General features: G+C 39.7%; 1 protein-coding gene across 1 annotated transcript; it reads left to right on the plus strand.

The window, feature by feature from the left end:
* Window positions 1-23: 23 nt before the first annotated feature.
* Window positions 24-15,292, plus strand: Blop (opsin, blue-sensitive). The gene is given in 7 exon segments (XM_070671184.1): window positions 24-1,598; window positions 2,974-3,057; window positions 3,059-3,157; window positions 3,744-3,956; window positions 4,274-4,404; window positions 9,869-10,185; window positions 11,446-15,292. Coding segments are annotated over 6 exon segments (609 nt in total). The 5' UTR covers window positions 24-1,536; the 3' UTR covers window positions 9,889-10,185; window positions 11,446-15,292.
* The last annotated feature ends 41 nt before the right edge of the window (window positions 15,293-15,333 follow it).

A 15,333-nucleotide genomic window follows, 5' to 3' on the forward strand; every position in this document is an offset into this window, starting at 1 on the left:
AAAAAGAGAGTATAATTTTACTCTGCTTCCTAGTTCTATACCACGTGTTTTCGACAACGGAATTCTTCCTTTCGTTCGAATCATCTTTATTGAGATAGCCGATAAAAAGTAGAGAATTCATGCGGGACAGCCGTAGCGAGTTCGTCGATAACTGCCAGCGAATAGGTGGATAACGACAACGAGTACCCGGCGCGAGAGAAGAGTACACGAGAGCCACGGCCTCCCTCGTAAATCAGCGGAATTTCGCAACCGTTCCGGGACAATTTTATGATTTAATCCAGTGAATGCGTGAAGGCTGCGGTCGCAAACGGGCGAACGAGGACAGCGGTGAAAACGCGAGGCCGTCGCTTGCACGGCCGTATATCGGATGCACTCCTCGAGATGAATTTCCCGCGCGTATCGCCAGCGCAGTAACCGCGGGAGTGAAAAACCTCTGCGGCCGACTGCAAGCTCGTGGTGTAACGTAAAACGCACCCGCGCCCGTTCTCGAATTTTCCCATCGGTCGCAATGCGTTCTGCGGCCACGGTCCATCGGTACGCGCCGCGGCTATATCGCGATAAGGCGTGATAAAGTATCGATTAGAATCTACATTGAAAATTTAATTAACCCGAGACGGATGACCGCGCTTCTGTAAATTGCATTTTATTATATCGGAAATCGATTTTTTTCTTTTTTTTTTTGTTCTCCTTTTTAAAATCAACCTCTCGCTATTTAACATCTCCTTCCGTTCCGTCAGAGGCGGATATTTGTAGCCGTGTTACATTATCTAGTTGGAGGATAAGTATCCTGATTTATTAACGAGTGACGTTACCTCTATAGGTGGTTTCTCTTGAACGGAAATTAATTTATATATTTCGCGTCTTTCAAGCGCCGGCGGGGGAGGGAGTCGCAAAATAACGCATAGTGCGTTACGCCGATAAGTTTTTTAGGTTCGATTTGTCGCGCGCCCACGCGCCTCGTGTGGCAAAGCCCGATGTATTTAATAATCGCGGTTACCTCGAGCGGATATTACGATATATTAAAAGAGAAGACATTGTCGATTTGCAAAGAGAAAGAAAAAGAGGGAGGTCGTGCAACGAGGATCGGTCGCGTGACGAACGAGCTTTTGGGCCCGAGCGAAAGGTTTCTCGCATTCGGTAAATCGCAAATCGAATTAAGCTCTCAGTCGGCACGCTATCCTCGATTCGAAAAGTCGCGGACACATAAAAAGGAGCGATAACGCCGCGGCCGGACAAGTGAGTTGCGGTATGTGCGACCATTCCCTTTGCGCCGCGTCTCGCTTCGATCTCGGTGCCTCTCCGCGGCTATTACGTACGGCTTTAAAGTACATCTCGACTGAGGGATTCGTTGTCTGTGCCCGGGATCGACAAGTCCGCGAGAAAAAGGAAGAAAAAAATCGTCCTACGTACCGATAGCGCTCGCATTCGCGAATCAACTACTCGGCAAACTAGCCGACTAACTTCGGCGAGGGTAGCTGGATCAAACGGTGCATCGACCGCGCACTTGTCAGTCCACGACTCAACTTACATCGAAGGATGTTGATGCACACCGGTAGTAGTATCGTGGCCGGGCCATTGGCTTTTGCTAGCAGAGCCGGGTAGGTGCGCCGCTATACCGTATTTCCGTACCGTTCCCCTCATAATCATCCGACATTGTGTGGCGGCTGCGAAACGCCGCTGGTAATATTCGCGGCACGAGGGAGATTATAGAGCGAGCGAGAGGCACGAAACTTCTCTCCAAGCGCATGTACACAACGCTCGCAACGTAGATGCGTTTCATTCGCGAATAAGATCGCGATGCGATAAGGGAGGGCTTACGAAGCTCTTACGGCTGGAGAATAGACAGGCTATCAAATCATGCGCGCATTACGGCGCTACGTCGTTACTTCGATCTTTCGATAAGCCGAAAGGACTAATAATCACTTCGACATCCCAATTAGCGCACGGGCTGAATTTAATCCATCGACGGTGCATGTACGGATCTCATTGCCATTAATGTTAGCCGCATATAAAAGCGCGTCATTTTCCGCCCGATGAATGAGAATCTTTTTTACCAAATAGCCGATGGCGATGGTGCAACAAGGGAGAGAAAAGATAACAATGCCATCGATAATAATGTATAACGCCGGCTGCACGCAGATGAGGTTTCGTAATATTATTCGTTCGGCATTGGTCTTGGTTATATGAAATTAATGCATATTGTTCGAGTTCTAGCTCGCGCTTGACAGGGCGTCGAAACTTTTCGTGACGCTCGATCGTATCGACGGCGATTTTATCATTGAACGAATTTGCCGCGCGCGTAAATGGATCACGTTCACGTTGCGTCGTACTGCGATCGATGTAGCGAATTTGCGGGTCGTCTTACTCGGGAAAGTTGCAATTCTTATCGTCGACGCGAAAGCTATTTGTCCTACAACCTTTACATTTGCGATGTCGTGACGGAGTAATAATGCCGGTCACGAAGGAAGCGACAGAAATTACCCTCATAGGTCTTATGGAAATTCTTGGCTGCCCGTTTAATCTCTGCAGATAGCGATTCAGGATTTTGTTTTATCACGTTTTGATCAAAATAAAAAAAAAAGAAAAAAAAAAATTATAATTTTACAAAACAGGTCTTGCATAAGTAATCTTTATGTTTTAATCTCTCTCAAAACAATTTTCCCAATCTCCGTATCTTTTTAATATATGACATTAATTAGCATAATTCTTTACATTTAAAACCAGTTTTTCCTTATGAACCATTGTGCAAAGTGTTCTCTTTTTTTTTTTTTCAGTTATTTAACATTAGCCATCATCGGATTAAACATCGGATTAAAAGTCTGAAAGAATCGAATCTGCTGAAATTGAACGAACAATATAAGCTTTTATTATTTAATTTATAGAAGCTTTATTCGCTGCGCGGTTGGAGTTTCGCAAATTTCAATAACTACGTATAATAAAATATTGATTAGCCGGTGTATTTTTAAATAACAGGGATGTACAGCCGCTGCAAGAACGTTTTCTAGGATGGAACTTTCCCGCTGACTACGCGGACCTCGTGCATCCGCATTGGCGTGCGTCTCGCACCCGGAAGACTATGGCACATCGCCCTCGCGCTCATTTACCTCTTACTCTTAACGCTGTCTCTCGTGGACATCGTTATTTGGATTTTTAGCACGTAAGTCCATGCTATTTAAGAAAATTTTACGAGACAACGTAACGTTTGCCATATAAAAAGTCTAGTAAAATACTAAAAACTGTAAAAATGTAGTCTCGAAAAGAATTTGACTAGCGACTACACAATTTTAATAAAATACCCTTTAAAAATGTGTATTTTAATAGTATAAATTAGTCTGTATTTTAATTATATTGTACTACAAAGTAGAAAAAGTGGAGCACTGTATTTTACTTCGATTTTTTTCTTGATAACTGATACCGATATTATTTTTTCGAAAAAATATTTGTATGAAAATACATGCATGAAAATTTCATATTTCAAACATAATGAAGTTATAAGTTCATAGATTCACTATTAAAAAGCTCAAGTTAATGAGACGTGCATTCTACAGGTAAAAATCAACAAACGAAGGTGCTGTCGCCATCTTTTCACGTGAAACTGAATCGTGTCAGCAGTTTCTGCGATGTACGCAAAGGAAAATCTATCGCATAACGTTCTATTTCATTAAAAAAAATTAATTTTTCTTCAAATTGAATATTCAATGCTTGCATAATATGGCAATTTATATTGATGCATTAATGTCTAGATCGAAATCACTGAGAATATCGAACATTGTCATCCCGAATTTGGCCATGTCCGATCTACTGATGGCAACGGAGATGCCTATGCTGATCATAAACAGCTTCCTGGAGCGAACGATTGGCTGGGAAACCGGATGCGATGTGTATGCTTTGTTCGGCGCGATTTCCGGGATGGGACAAGCCGATCGCCAACGAGCGAATGCTTTCGATCGATACAGGTCGGTACGCTGCGACGCGGCTTTGACAGTTTTTATTGATTATTAGCGAGCAATTGCTATCGAATTTTTATTGCATATATCCATCAGTGAACAATTGCGAAAGTGGTTACGCGCTCGTTAAAATTTAACGACTCGTCGTAAACGACTGTGTCGATGATATCGATAATAGACCAAGGAAGATGAAAAATTTTACGATCTAGTGAACATTCCTCGGGATTTATCATTACCGCGTTTGTAGCTAATAATACCGAGGAGACTAATTATTTTACGCATCTTGATATTACGGAACAATTAGTTATTATTACTTGATATTACAGAACAATTAGTTGTCCGATTGACGGTAGATTGAATGGGAAGCAAGCTATGGTGTTCGCTTTATTCACATGGTTTGGGGCACTATTATTCTCAATGTTGCCTACGACGGGACCGTGGAATCGATATGAAGCAGGTAAATACGTTTCTTCTACTGTTTTATTGTTAGAAAAATAATAAGATTTAAGGCAGAGTAAAATTTCATTCAAGTAATAAAATTTCCAATTTCTGTAATCGTATTTAAGCTCCATACTTTAAATTCGTGTAATTAATTTGTCGTCGTCTCAAATGTAAAGGTATGCATACATATACTTTACGAACAAATACCGAACGAACGAAAAACGTGAATATTCACAAACAAATAAATTATTAAAAAATTGCGGTTGCTCGATGTTCATCTGCTAAACGTATATACATTTTACAGCGTTGTATAATTTTTTTTTTTTTAGTTTATAATAAGTTCTGATAAAATGCATTTTGGGATAATTTTATTACTTGATTTCTTACTTGAAAATTAAACATTTAAATGGAATATTTGATAGCGCTATATTTTCAGAGGGTTGAGATTAAAATTGCGAACATTGCGCTCACGATATTTCAGAGCAAAAATAAAAATCGTGTAGTAATTTCTAATTTCTCTCTTAATTCTTTTCTAATAAAATTAAAACTTTATTTATCATTTATCACTACATTATACTTTCGGTGCTTTATCAGAGATGGCACAGTACAGAAGACCGTTTTGTGCTGCCACCCTTGTCGACTTGCTTGTTTTTTATTGATCTCGTATAAAAGATTTTAAAATATTTCGTAATTGTCACGAATATTAGAAAATTGTGATAATGATCGATAATCGTAAAATTTATTAAAATATAAATATAAATTTCTTTTAATATTATATGGCACCTTATTGATTTCTTTTATCGCTGAAGTAAGTGTCGTTAAATAAGGGCATTTCTTTATCTCATTATTATATTTTTGTGATACTATAATTTCATTAATTATATTGAAATAATTAGAACTAATTTATTAGTGAAATATTTTTATTGCTATAAGTTTCTTACCGCGGTCGACGTATAAACCTTGTAAATAGAACAACTGAGTATGTGGTTTTTGACTTTTTAAAGATCAAGTCAAGGATCACGAACCAGTCGTTCGAGGTGGTTAGGTGGTGTAGACTTTCTATCCATCCGCGACTGAAGAGCGACTTATCTATCGAGTGAATAGAGTGGATAGAGATCTCTTTCTGTCCACCGAGAGTGGAGAAACATTGTCTTATCTCGAAACGAGGTCACGTGCCATCCAAAGCCCGAAGCGCGGAGGAAGCCCGGTTAGAAAAGAAAGTCGGTGAAAAGAGTGAGGATAAGAGAAGGGTAGAGCGTAGAAAAAAAAAAAAAAAAAAAAAAGGCGAGCATAGCTCCCGAAGCGAAGACAGCTCCGGAGAATACCGCGGCACGTTCGCATTTATGTGTTATCTTTTAGTCTAGGAAAAATATTGTCCTACAAATCAACTCCGGCTGAGAAATTGCTCGCTCGTGAGGAAGACCGAGGCTTCTGGCGGTCGTTGATCGTCTTACTTTTATCTCGCAATCGAATTAATTTCCCATGATAAACTGATACACCACGTAAAAACAGTTTCCGGCCCTCCCGTACGCGGTAATTCGAACACCGTTCCGTACCGAAGGTTTTATACTCGAGGGGTATAAAGATACGCGCATAATGTACGTTTCCTTTTATACGCTAATATCCGACTGACGAGACGTATTCTTTTTTACGAGGCAGCCCTTGGACGCGCTTGTTACAGAAAAATTGAGAGGATCTTCTTACTCTCTCGTTATCTTGATCCCCTTGACTCATCCTGCACATTTTCTTTTTCCACTGAGGGAAAGTGATACACGGTATGAGTAGCGTCCACAAAAAAAACTCAATATATGTTGTATTTTTTTTTTTTTTTCTCACACGAAATATATTTCCCGGATATATCCCACGAAAAATCATTTATGTGCTATATCTTTCATCTCGTATAAAATTTATATTATCTTCGGAGTATTTCGGTATATTTAATTCACCGGACAATATTGATCAATCAATTATCCCGATTATTTTATATATTTTTAAGAGTATAAATGTGACAATACGTATTTCGTGAAAAATCTGTTCGTTGATATGTATCGATTACTTCCAGATACTAATTGTAAATAATTAATAGAAATATATTTTTGACTAAAAGTTTGACATCGAAGTATGTCGTTAAAAAATATTAATTATAAAAATCGGTGTCGTCTAAACATTCAGTTTCAAGAATACTGTAAGACCGACAAATAACTTTGGTTGATCTCGGATACCGTGGAACGTATTTTTTTTCTCGCAATTGTCTGCAAGACGATCGCAGAAAGAACAAAGGTAATGAATAACGCGCGACAGCGTGCTAACTTACTGTCTAACTTTCTTGCGAGCAAGAAACATTGCTCCATGAATACGCGGAGCGACTCGGTCTTGTGAAATATGTACAACTACCGAAGCGCAGCGAGGAACTTTGAAATCTGACGGACGGAGCCTAGAAAGAATCGCGTTCTTTTTCGAGAACATTGTGCCACGGTAATATTTTTATTCGCCAAAGAGCGCATCGCGCGGTACTTGTTCCAAGACTTTGACTGCGGTTTTCCACGGAAGATTAAGGCGGAATAATACCGCCTTTTTACGGTACGCCGTCTCCTTTCTGATTGCGAAATCGATGAACCCGCTTGTACGACCGTTCCCGTATACGTTTTGCAAAATAATTAGAGCGATCTCGTCGCGGATCAGGTCGATGCAAAAAGGTGCTAATTGGACGTAGGACGATTTCGGCTAATCCCGGTCAATCGGCACGTTGTCGATAATTGTTTCCACTGCCGAGTATCCTAATCCATCAGGGAAGACAAGGTGATTACGTGCCCGACGCGTTCGCCGTTGGTCGAGAAAGTTTAGTCCAGTCCATGAAACGGCGGTGAATCGTGAACTGCGCGGCACGGATCATTGGGCAGGAGGCAGGCTTCACAGACAGCCCGGGTAATTTGGCTAATATGCAGTTAGTACGTCATTTGTTTCTCACAGGAGGGCTTATCATAATCTTCGACATCACGACATTCTCCCCCTCCCACCCTTCGGGTCGCCGGCTGTTATCGCAGTAATAGATAATGCGCTAGGGACCGGCGTACACGATCGAGTCTTTAAAGCTACGTTTGCTTCGTTTTCATTATAAACGTAAATTGCACGGCGCGTTAACGTCGTAAAATATTTAAAATATCAAATATATCGTATCTGGTTCATTCGGATTGATACGCGTAAAAGGTGAAGGTCGCTATTGGGAAAAAACCACAGAAACGTCAGCTAACACAGTTAACGGAAAAGTTTCCGATCTCGGCGAGCACACAAAACGCGACTTCCACTCTTCTCCCTGCCGCTTTTGCTACCACTATGAGTTTTTACGAAAACGTTTGTCGTCGTCACGCCAGCTGGTCGGTGCAGTCTACCGGGAAATATATATGCGGGCCATTGAATGACAGGATTTCCAATCAGCAGAAATCCCATCGCGCGACAAGGCAACCACCCTACGACTTTCCGAGCGTTTCTTTTTTGTGCTCGCCGGCGCTTTCGACTTACGTACAATCAAAGTTTTCCGCGCCAAGTCTGCGCAGACGACGACAACGGTGCAAAGATAGCGACGGGCGCCGACGAGCGCGGAGAAGAATGAGAAGAGTAGTAGGAAAAAGGTGGAGCCAAACCGAGGAGGAAAGCAAAGAGATAGCGGTGAAGAGGAACCTTATAGCTATAGAGTTCGGCAGGACGGAGACTCAAGAATCGAGAAAATCCTTGATTAGATGTTCGCGTCAAAGGAACTCGTCCTTCGCCGTGAGGTAAAGGAGAAGAAAGAGCGAGGGGGAGTATAAGGTGGCCGTCGCGTTGCACCGCGACTCGATCTGGAAGGCGAATTAAAAATAGTCTCCGACTACGAATGTCGTAAAAATCGATTGTCGTTCCCGTCCGATGCGATGGAAAGTAAGAAGCCGGGAAAGAAAGAAACGAGAGGACCGCGCCTTTCGAAAGCGGAATGGAATCATCCAACTCCCGTTCAAGATACGTCCCGTTCCGTCCTATTTCCTGAGGTCGCGCCGAGCGACGGCCAGTTATGGATGTTGAAAATTCAATTACGCGGGATTTATGGCTGCCGGCGCTGGGCATATTTATTATCGCACTATCCCTTCTGTAACTTCCGTTATCCTCTATGCGCTCCCATCCGACATCGCCCCACCAATGACGTCCGTTTCCCATGACGCCGATGATTAAATAGAAATTCATTCGCTACGTTGAATAATCGATGGTCGATTTTCGTTATACCGGTAAAAAAAAAAAAAAAAAAGAAACGTTATCGCAATTATATATGTGGACCTTGCACATTAACGATAATATTACGCGCATAGGAATTTAATTTAATTTACCATCGGAAGAAGAAATAGAAGACGCGGCGTGTAAATAAAAATTTATGATATTTCAAGAATCCGAGCGTTCGATAAGCGGAAAAACTAAGCTCGATTCACGTACGTAATCGTATCCTCTCGCGTGCACGGTGTTAGAGATTGCCCGAAAAATAATGGTATCAGTGCATTCGCCACATGACTCTCCCGAATGAATACGAGCGAAGTTGACACTATGAAGGATAAATGCACAACGGTGGCATTATTAAATATACAATGCGTAGCACCTAATGACGTGACAATGCACATATTATTATTAATTTGTACATAATTAATGGATACCGTATTTCGATTCCGATCGCGACGCAAACCGCCCGCCGCAGCGGTTTCATATGGTCGACGCTTTTAGGTAAAAACGATATATATCCCTCCGCCGGATACAAACGGAATAAATTTGCTTAATCGCGGTGCTCATTAGCGCCCGAACTTTAGTCTATGCGCAGCACTATCGCGTTACTCACCGCAGAACGTTCTCTCTTTTATACGCCCTACTGCAGCTTATCGATGCCATATCTTTAGCTTAAAATTATGAGACTATTATTTTAAATATAATGAAAAAGTACACGAACGTAAATGCGCTTTTATAATCAAACTTCGTGCTTCGAAAGTCGCCTGTGAAATAAGTCCTCGGCTTTTTCTTCCTCTCGCGAACGTACTTACGTCCCTATCGAGCTATATATGAAGATTAAGATGCACCGATGACCCGAGTCAATTAATTCTGTGTTAGCGATTCATCGTCTCTTGGATTACGTAATTCTATTTATTATTCCGAATAAGAGAAAACTTAATCAACTTTATTGCTGAACGATGTTGACGCAATTAATTTTTAGAATTAAATATTATAATTCTTGCATTTCTATCTAATTTTTTGCATCTGTGAATTTTGTATGCGTGCCTTAAAATAAGTAAATAATTTTTCTTTCTTTTTAATTTTCAAAAAAGAAACATTTACAAGAAATCAATGTCAAATTGTCACGCTAACAGAATCAAAGCGTAATTTATCGTATGGAGCTATATCGTAATGCTAATTATGAAAAAGATTATCGACTATTAATATGTCACTTTATTAATTGTCACTCTGAATTACAGTTTCACCGAGCAGAAGATAATATTAGCGCCTAGTGCGCCACACCCCCAGGCACCATCGCTTCTCGTTAATACCGTGATGTAATGTGAAGATGTAACGTAACAAACGTATCGCCATCGACACGCTCAGCGACATGGACTCTAGCGGTGCACATCGGCTCTATCAACTCGATTACACCCGGCCAGCTAGGTAGTGCGGTAAACTACTGACTGCGACAGTCTACATTGCGTGGTTCACGCACACGGTACATCCACGGCGACCAAGCCTACATTCCGTCCGATGGCGCACTCGCACGCCGTGCTGCGCCGCTATTGCAAACGTAAGGGACTGCTATCGACCATGTTTCACCTGTCATATCGGTCCGATATGCGCAGAACTACGGGAACCTAACCGACGACCGTGCACTGATACGAATTACTTCGGCTTCCGGTAACGCGCGACCGCAATTAATTTCTACGCGAGCCCGAGGTTTCCACGATATAATTACGAGAGTAAACATAATCGCCACAGATTGCTCGTCATATCGCATTTTCCGCTTTCCAGCGCCGTGTCTGGCTGATATAACGATTTTCTTATACAATATAGCGAGTAATAAAATGAACAACTTATCTCGTGCGAAAATTGATAGCTTTGAAAAATTAGACACGCGTGGACGATCAAGAGAATATGAGTATATTTATTCATTGCAAATAAAAATTTTCATTTAACTGCAAACTTGCAAATAATATAGAAAAAAAAGTATTTACGCGTTTACGCGTTGTTTGTATAACGCATCCACGATCTGTGTGTTGTTCCCACATATGTACGTTAGAAGCACCTGGGTGCCTTGCGAATCGGACCAGGTTTGATATTTTTTTCGTCGTTTTTTGCAAGAGAGCACACGAAATTCTTTTATTTGTATTTTTCTCGCGTACGGATTTAACAGCTAAAAATATACTAGCAAAATAACTGTTCTAAAAAAAAACATTTATGCAAAACGTCCGGCAATCACCACATAATATTTTTACGGTATTTTCTAAAAAACAATTAGATACGAATTAATATTAAATCGTTAATTACTCCTATTTCTCAATTTTTTTACGTATATTACGCGTTGTTACAATTTTAATTAATTGTGTTAACAATCATTACTTATTTATAAAGAATCATGTTTTATACGTCCCTTGATATTTGTTAAAACGGCAACGAGAAACACGATCATACAAGGAACGGCTTACATCGTTCCAGTTTCGCGTGAATGACAGTGCATTAATTAAAAAAGCATTTATGTAAATTAATTTCTTGTTTCTATGCTACAAATATTTGCATCATTAAAAAAATTGTAATAAACAAAAAAGTTTTGCCGTATTTTAAAACCATAAAAATAAAATTCAATTAAAAGTCAATTACAGACACATCGACCAACTATCAAAATAAGATAACTGAAAAAGTTCTGTAGTTATTTTTGGGAAAAAATATTTTTTTTAATATTTAAAATCATATCCTGATTTTCCATTCTTTATTTTAATGATTATATTAATAGAACATGTAATAAAAGAAATTTTTTTATTCTACAATGTTATTCAATTATCTGTTTCAGTCGACAAATGTGGCAGTTGTTAACTAACTGCAAAAACCACTACTTTCATGAATTGGCAAAAGAACTCGGATTTAATTTTCAACCTGCAATGAGAACCCTCAGCTTTCAAAGGAACACCGAACTAAGCGTCGCAGATGAATTGCGCACACGCGAGCGCGAAAAGCGACGAGAAATAACTCTTCACGATGAAGATGGTTTCAATTCATTCAGTGCGAATTACACCTTTACTAGCGTCCACTAACGCGAAGAGACAAAGCAATGAAAAATCTTTATCGAGGAATTTCTATTTTAAGAAGTAGACATAAAGATCTAATTGTTGTAGTTTTTTCGTGATGCTCATTTTTTTTCTACGTTTAATATGAATTTATTTATTGCGGAATTTAATTTAAAAAACATGTTATGTATGTATTTTGCAAATATCTTAGTACTTATCTATTTTCTTATTTGCCTGTACTGTAATTTAGCTGTACTCCTATCTATCTATATTCTCATTTACCATATTCGATTCCCTATCCGTATTCCTATTTAGTACACCGGTTTCAATTACGATTGTGAATACAATTGCGTCCTAAATTCTGAGACTAATCCACTTAAATCGTTGATTCACAATCTAATTGAGATTTGCAATATTAAATTGAAATTAATGTTTTAATTCACGAGCGAGATAGAGATTTACTTTATTAGTATACCATTTATGTGAGAATGCGAAAATACAAGTTTAATCAATCTTTTGTCCGTTTCATTTAGGTTATTATAATTTATTTTTTTAATTAGTATTTAGATTTATTATTTGTTCGTATTTTATCAATCCTGCCTATGCAGGCACTGATGTTAGAAAGCGTATTCAATTTTATTTCTTCGCAACAAATTTTATATAAATAAAAAGTACTCACCAGAAAGTTGTTCCAACGATGTCCAATGCCTCTTCCAAGCCTAGGCTGGGAGTTATCCAGATTCAGTCCAGATTCAGTCCAAGTTCAGTCCGTATTATCGTTGTAACATCTTTTTATTAATATCTACACAGATAAGTTCGATTGTGCGATACTTTATAAGGTACATGAAAAATTTGCGAATAGAAATACCGAAACAAAAATAAATAAACATTACCTGTTAATTAGCAAAACACTTCGTGTACAGAAACCGGATCTATAGTCCAAGTTCGATACATAAATTATTCAGTCTGACGCTTTATTTTGCCACTGTAATTTGAAAATAACAAGTAAATTACATAAAAGTCAATGAAAAGCTAAAAACAAGAGAAATTAACAAGATATCTAATGAATATACGTAAATCGTTTAAGAATAGCTGTCGGTTATGTAATATAAATGTATATGTTGAAGAAAGAATACAATGGGTGCTTTTCAGTAAACAACACAGACGATCCTATGTAATACTGTGTCCATTAGTGTGAGAAAAAAGTATTTTAGTTGTCTCACTCTTATTAATGAACACAGGGTTACTGTTGTACAGTTACACAGCGTTGTCTGTATCGTTTACTGGAAAACACCCATTGCAAACTCTCCTTTTTATTAATTTCGATCATGAATAAGTTAAATATCTTTTTATAGAACATGGTCGTTATTTCATTGAACCTATTTGATAAGCGCTAATTGCTTTTAATAATTTCGCTTTGAGAAGAGGTGATTATATTATAAACTACTTGCATTGCTTGTTGATTGGAATTATATTACGAAATCGGTAGCGCAATAGCTTACTATGCAACGACGGGCTGTATGTATGTACATATGTCGCGAAAGAAAAAAAAGCAAATATCAAAACAGTGTGACGGTCGATTGCCACCACAAAATATTTAACGCTTTATAAAATATTCGCACCCAATACTCTGTTTCTGGCATTTGAAATCAATTTCAATGAGCTATCATAACATTGAATTTAAATCTAGCAATTATTTGAAGTGTTATATCAAGTAACTAATTTCACAAATATTTTACTTATACCTTCATTCATTATTATAGAATTATACCGAAGTTTGCCCAAGCAAAATAAAATAATTTTATTTTATAATATTTAACTTTCATTAACAAATAGAATTCTTCTGTAATAACCGTGAAAAGCAATTTAATGTTTTTTTCTGTATAAGTATAAAAACTGTAACGCGGTATATTTTTGGGCTATATTAAACTCATGTAACTATCGTTAAGGAATCGAGAATTGTGAACTACAGATTAGAATTCAATCAGTTAGAACAAAACGGATTAAGATTAAAGGTTATTCTGACTGATCGAATTCTAATCCTTATTTTGTAATCCTTGATCTCTCCAATGCGCGGTTTGATACCTTCACGCTTTGTCGCTGTTATCATCCCGCGTGAATTAACAGTTGGAATTAACAGTGCGTATCGATTTACCCGTTCGTTCGGGATTACAGATCAGAGCGACAGAGAACTGGAAATTACAAATTGTGAACTGCGTTGACGATCGTTTCTTCGACTATACAAGGATTAACGTGTCTAGTTCGAACAAGTATCGCTGAATTTATCAGACAATTTTACAAGTTTACTTATCAATTTATGACTTAAAGATACGTGAAATGTACGTTGATAATTTCTTAATATTTTTGGGATACATTATGGGATACATATGAATCGAATTATTAAAGACACAGTGCATGATTAACATACATGATTTTACGTGATATCAAGTTGCTCGAACGTCCTGATTACATCTTTTGTTTCGTATTCTGAGCTGCGCGGCGTCCCGCAACGAAGTTGCCGTCGTTTTTCCACCGACGAGCTGCCGTGTGAAGGGAACGGGTTGACTGTCGCTAGGCGTTCAATTAGTTAAGTTCAGCCGTTAATTAACTACATGGTTCGACGCTCGTCAACCGCACGACGTAAATTCGGCATCAGTGGCTCGTCCGGGCGTACGTTCTGCTCGACTCGTTCGATTGGAATCCGCTGGGCACGAATCTAATCAAGGTAAAAAATATCACATTTTGCCACTGATCTCATTGTCAGCCTTCTTAGCGTTATAATGCAAGACATATTACAAGACGTATTACAATAGAACGTGAGAGAACGCACTTACTTGGCGGGACCGTACCATCGGCTTACACAAAATGGCTGGCAATTCAACGTTGTGCAGTGTGAAATTGGTAATTAACAGTCGTGCAAGATGACGCCGACTACACCGAGTCATCTTGCGTCTATTAAGTTACATCGCGATGACCAGGGAACGTCGCAGGACTTTACGCATATTTTTCGGTACGTAGATTATGGTTCGTGTGCAGTAAAATATCCCTCATATTAATAAAAGATTCGCGACAATATAATTATCAATCGAGAAATTAATTGTTCGTCTTTAATACGGTGTGGAGGATCAGGATGTGGGTGGCGGGGGGAGGGAGATCAACGCCGGCGACGATCGAAGAGTTGCGGACAAGATGGCAGTACTGTGAAGCGTCTTGACCAATCAGAGTGCAGCGTGAGAATTACGTCATACTCGGGCCTCAAGCAGCCTGCAGTACGGGAGTCGCGCCAGTCTACGGCAGTCCGCAGCGGTAACGGTACGGTCCGGTGGCTGCTCGTATTTGCATCGCGATATTCTTTTGCTCGCTGCATACTACATAGTCGCGTATTTCTCGCCGGTGCATATATTCGTTTGTGCCGTATCGTGTTACAATTATCGATCGGAAGATTCGTCGCTCAATAGATCATGGCGCGGGACCCGCGGGGTGGAGGACGATCAACGCCGGCAACGGTCCAAGCTTCGAGAACTCGGCGACAGTGAGGTGACCCGTCTCGACCAATCAGAGCGCAGCGCGAGAGCCACGTCATCCTTGGACCCCAGGCAGCTCGCAGTAGGGGAGTCGCGGCAGTCCGCAGCGGTCACGGTATGTTTAACAGTTGCTCGTATTTACGTCGCGAC

This window comes from Cardiocondyla obscurior, linkage group LG22, assembly GCF_019399895.1.
Source record: "Cardiocondyla obscurior isolate alpha-2009 linkage group LG22, Cobs3.1, whole genome shotgun sequence".
Lineage (NCBI taxonomy): Eukaryota > Metazoa > Arthropoda > Insecta > Hymenoptera > Formicidae > Cardiocondyla > Cardiocondyla obscurior.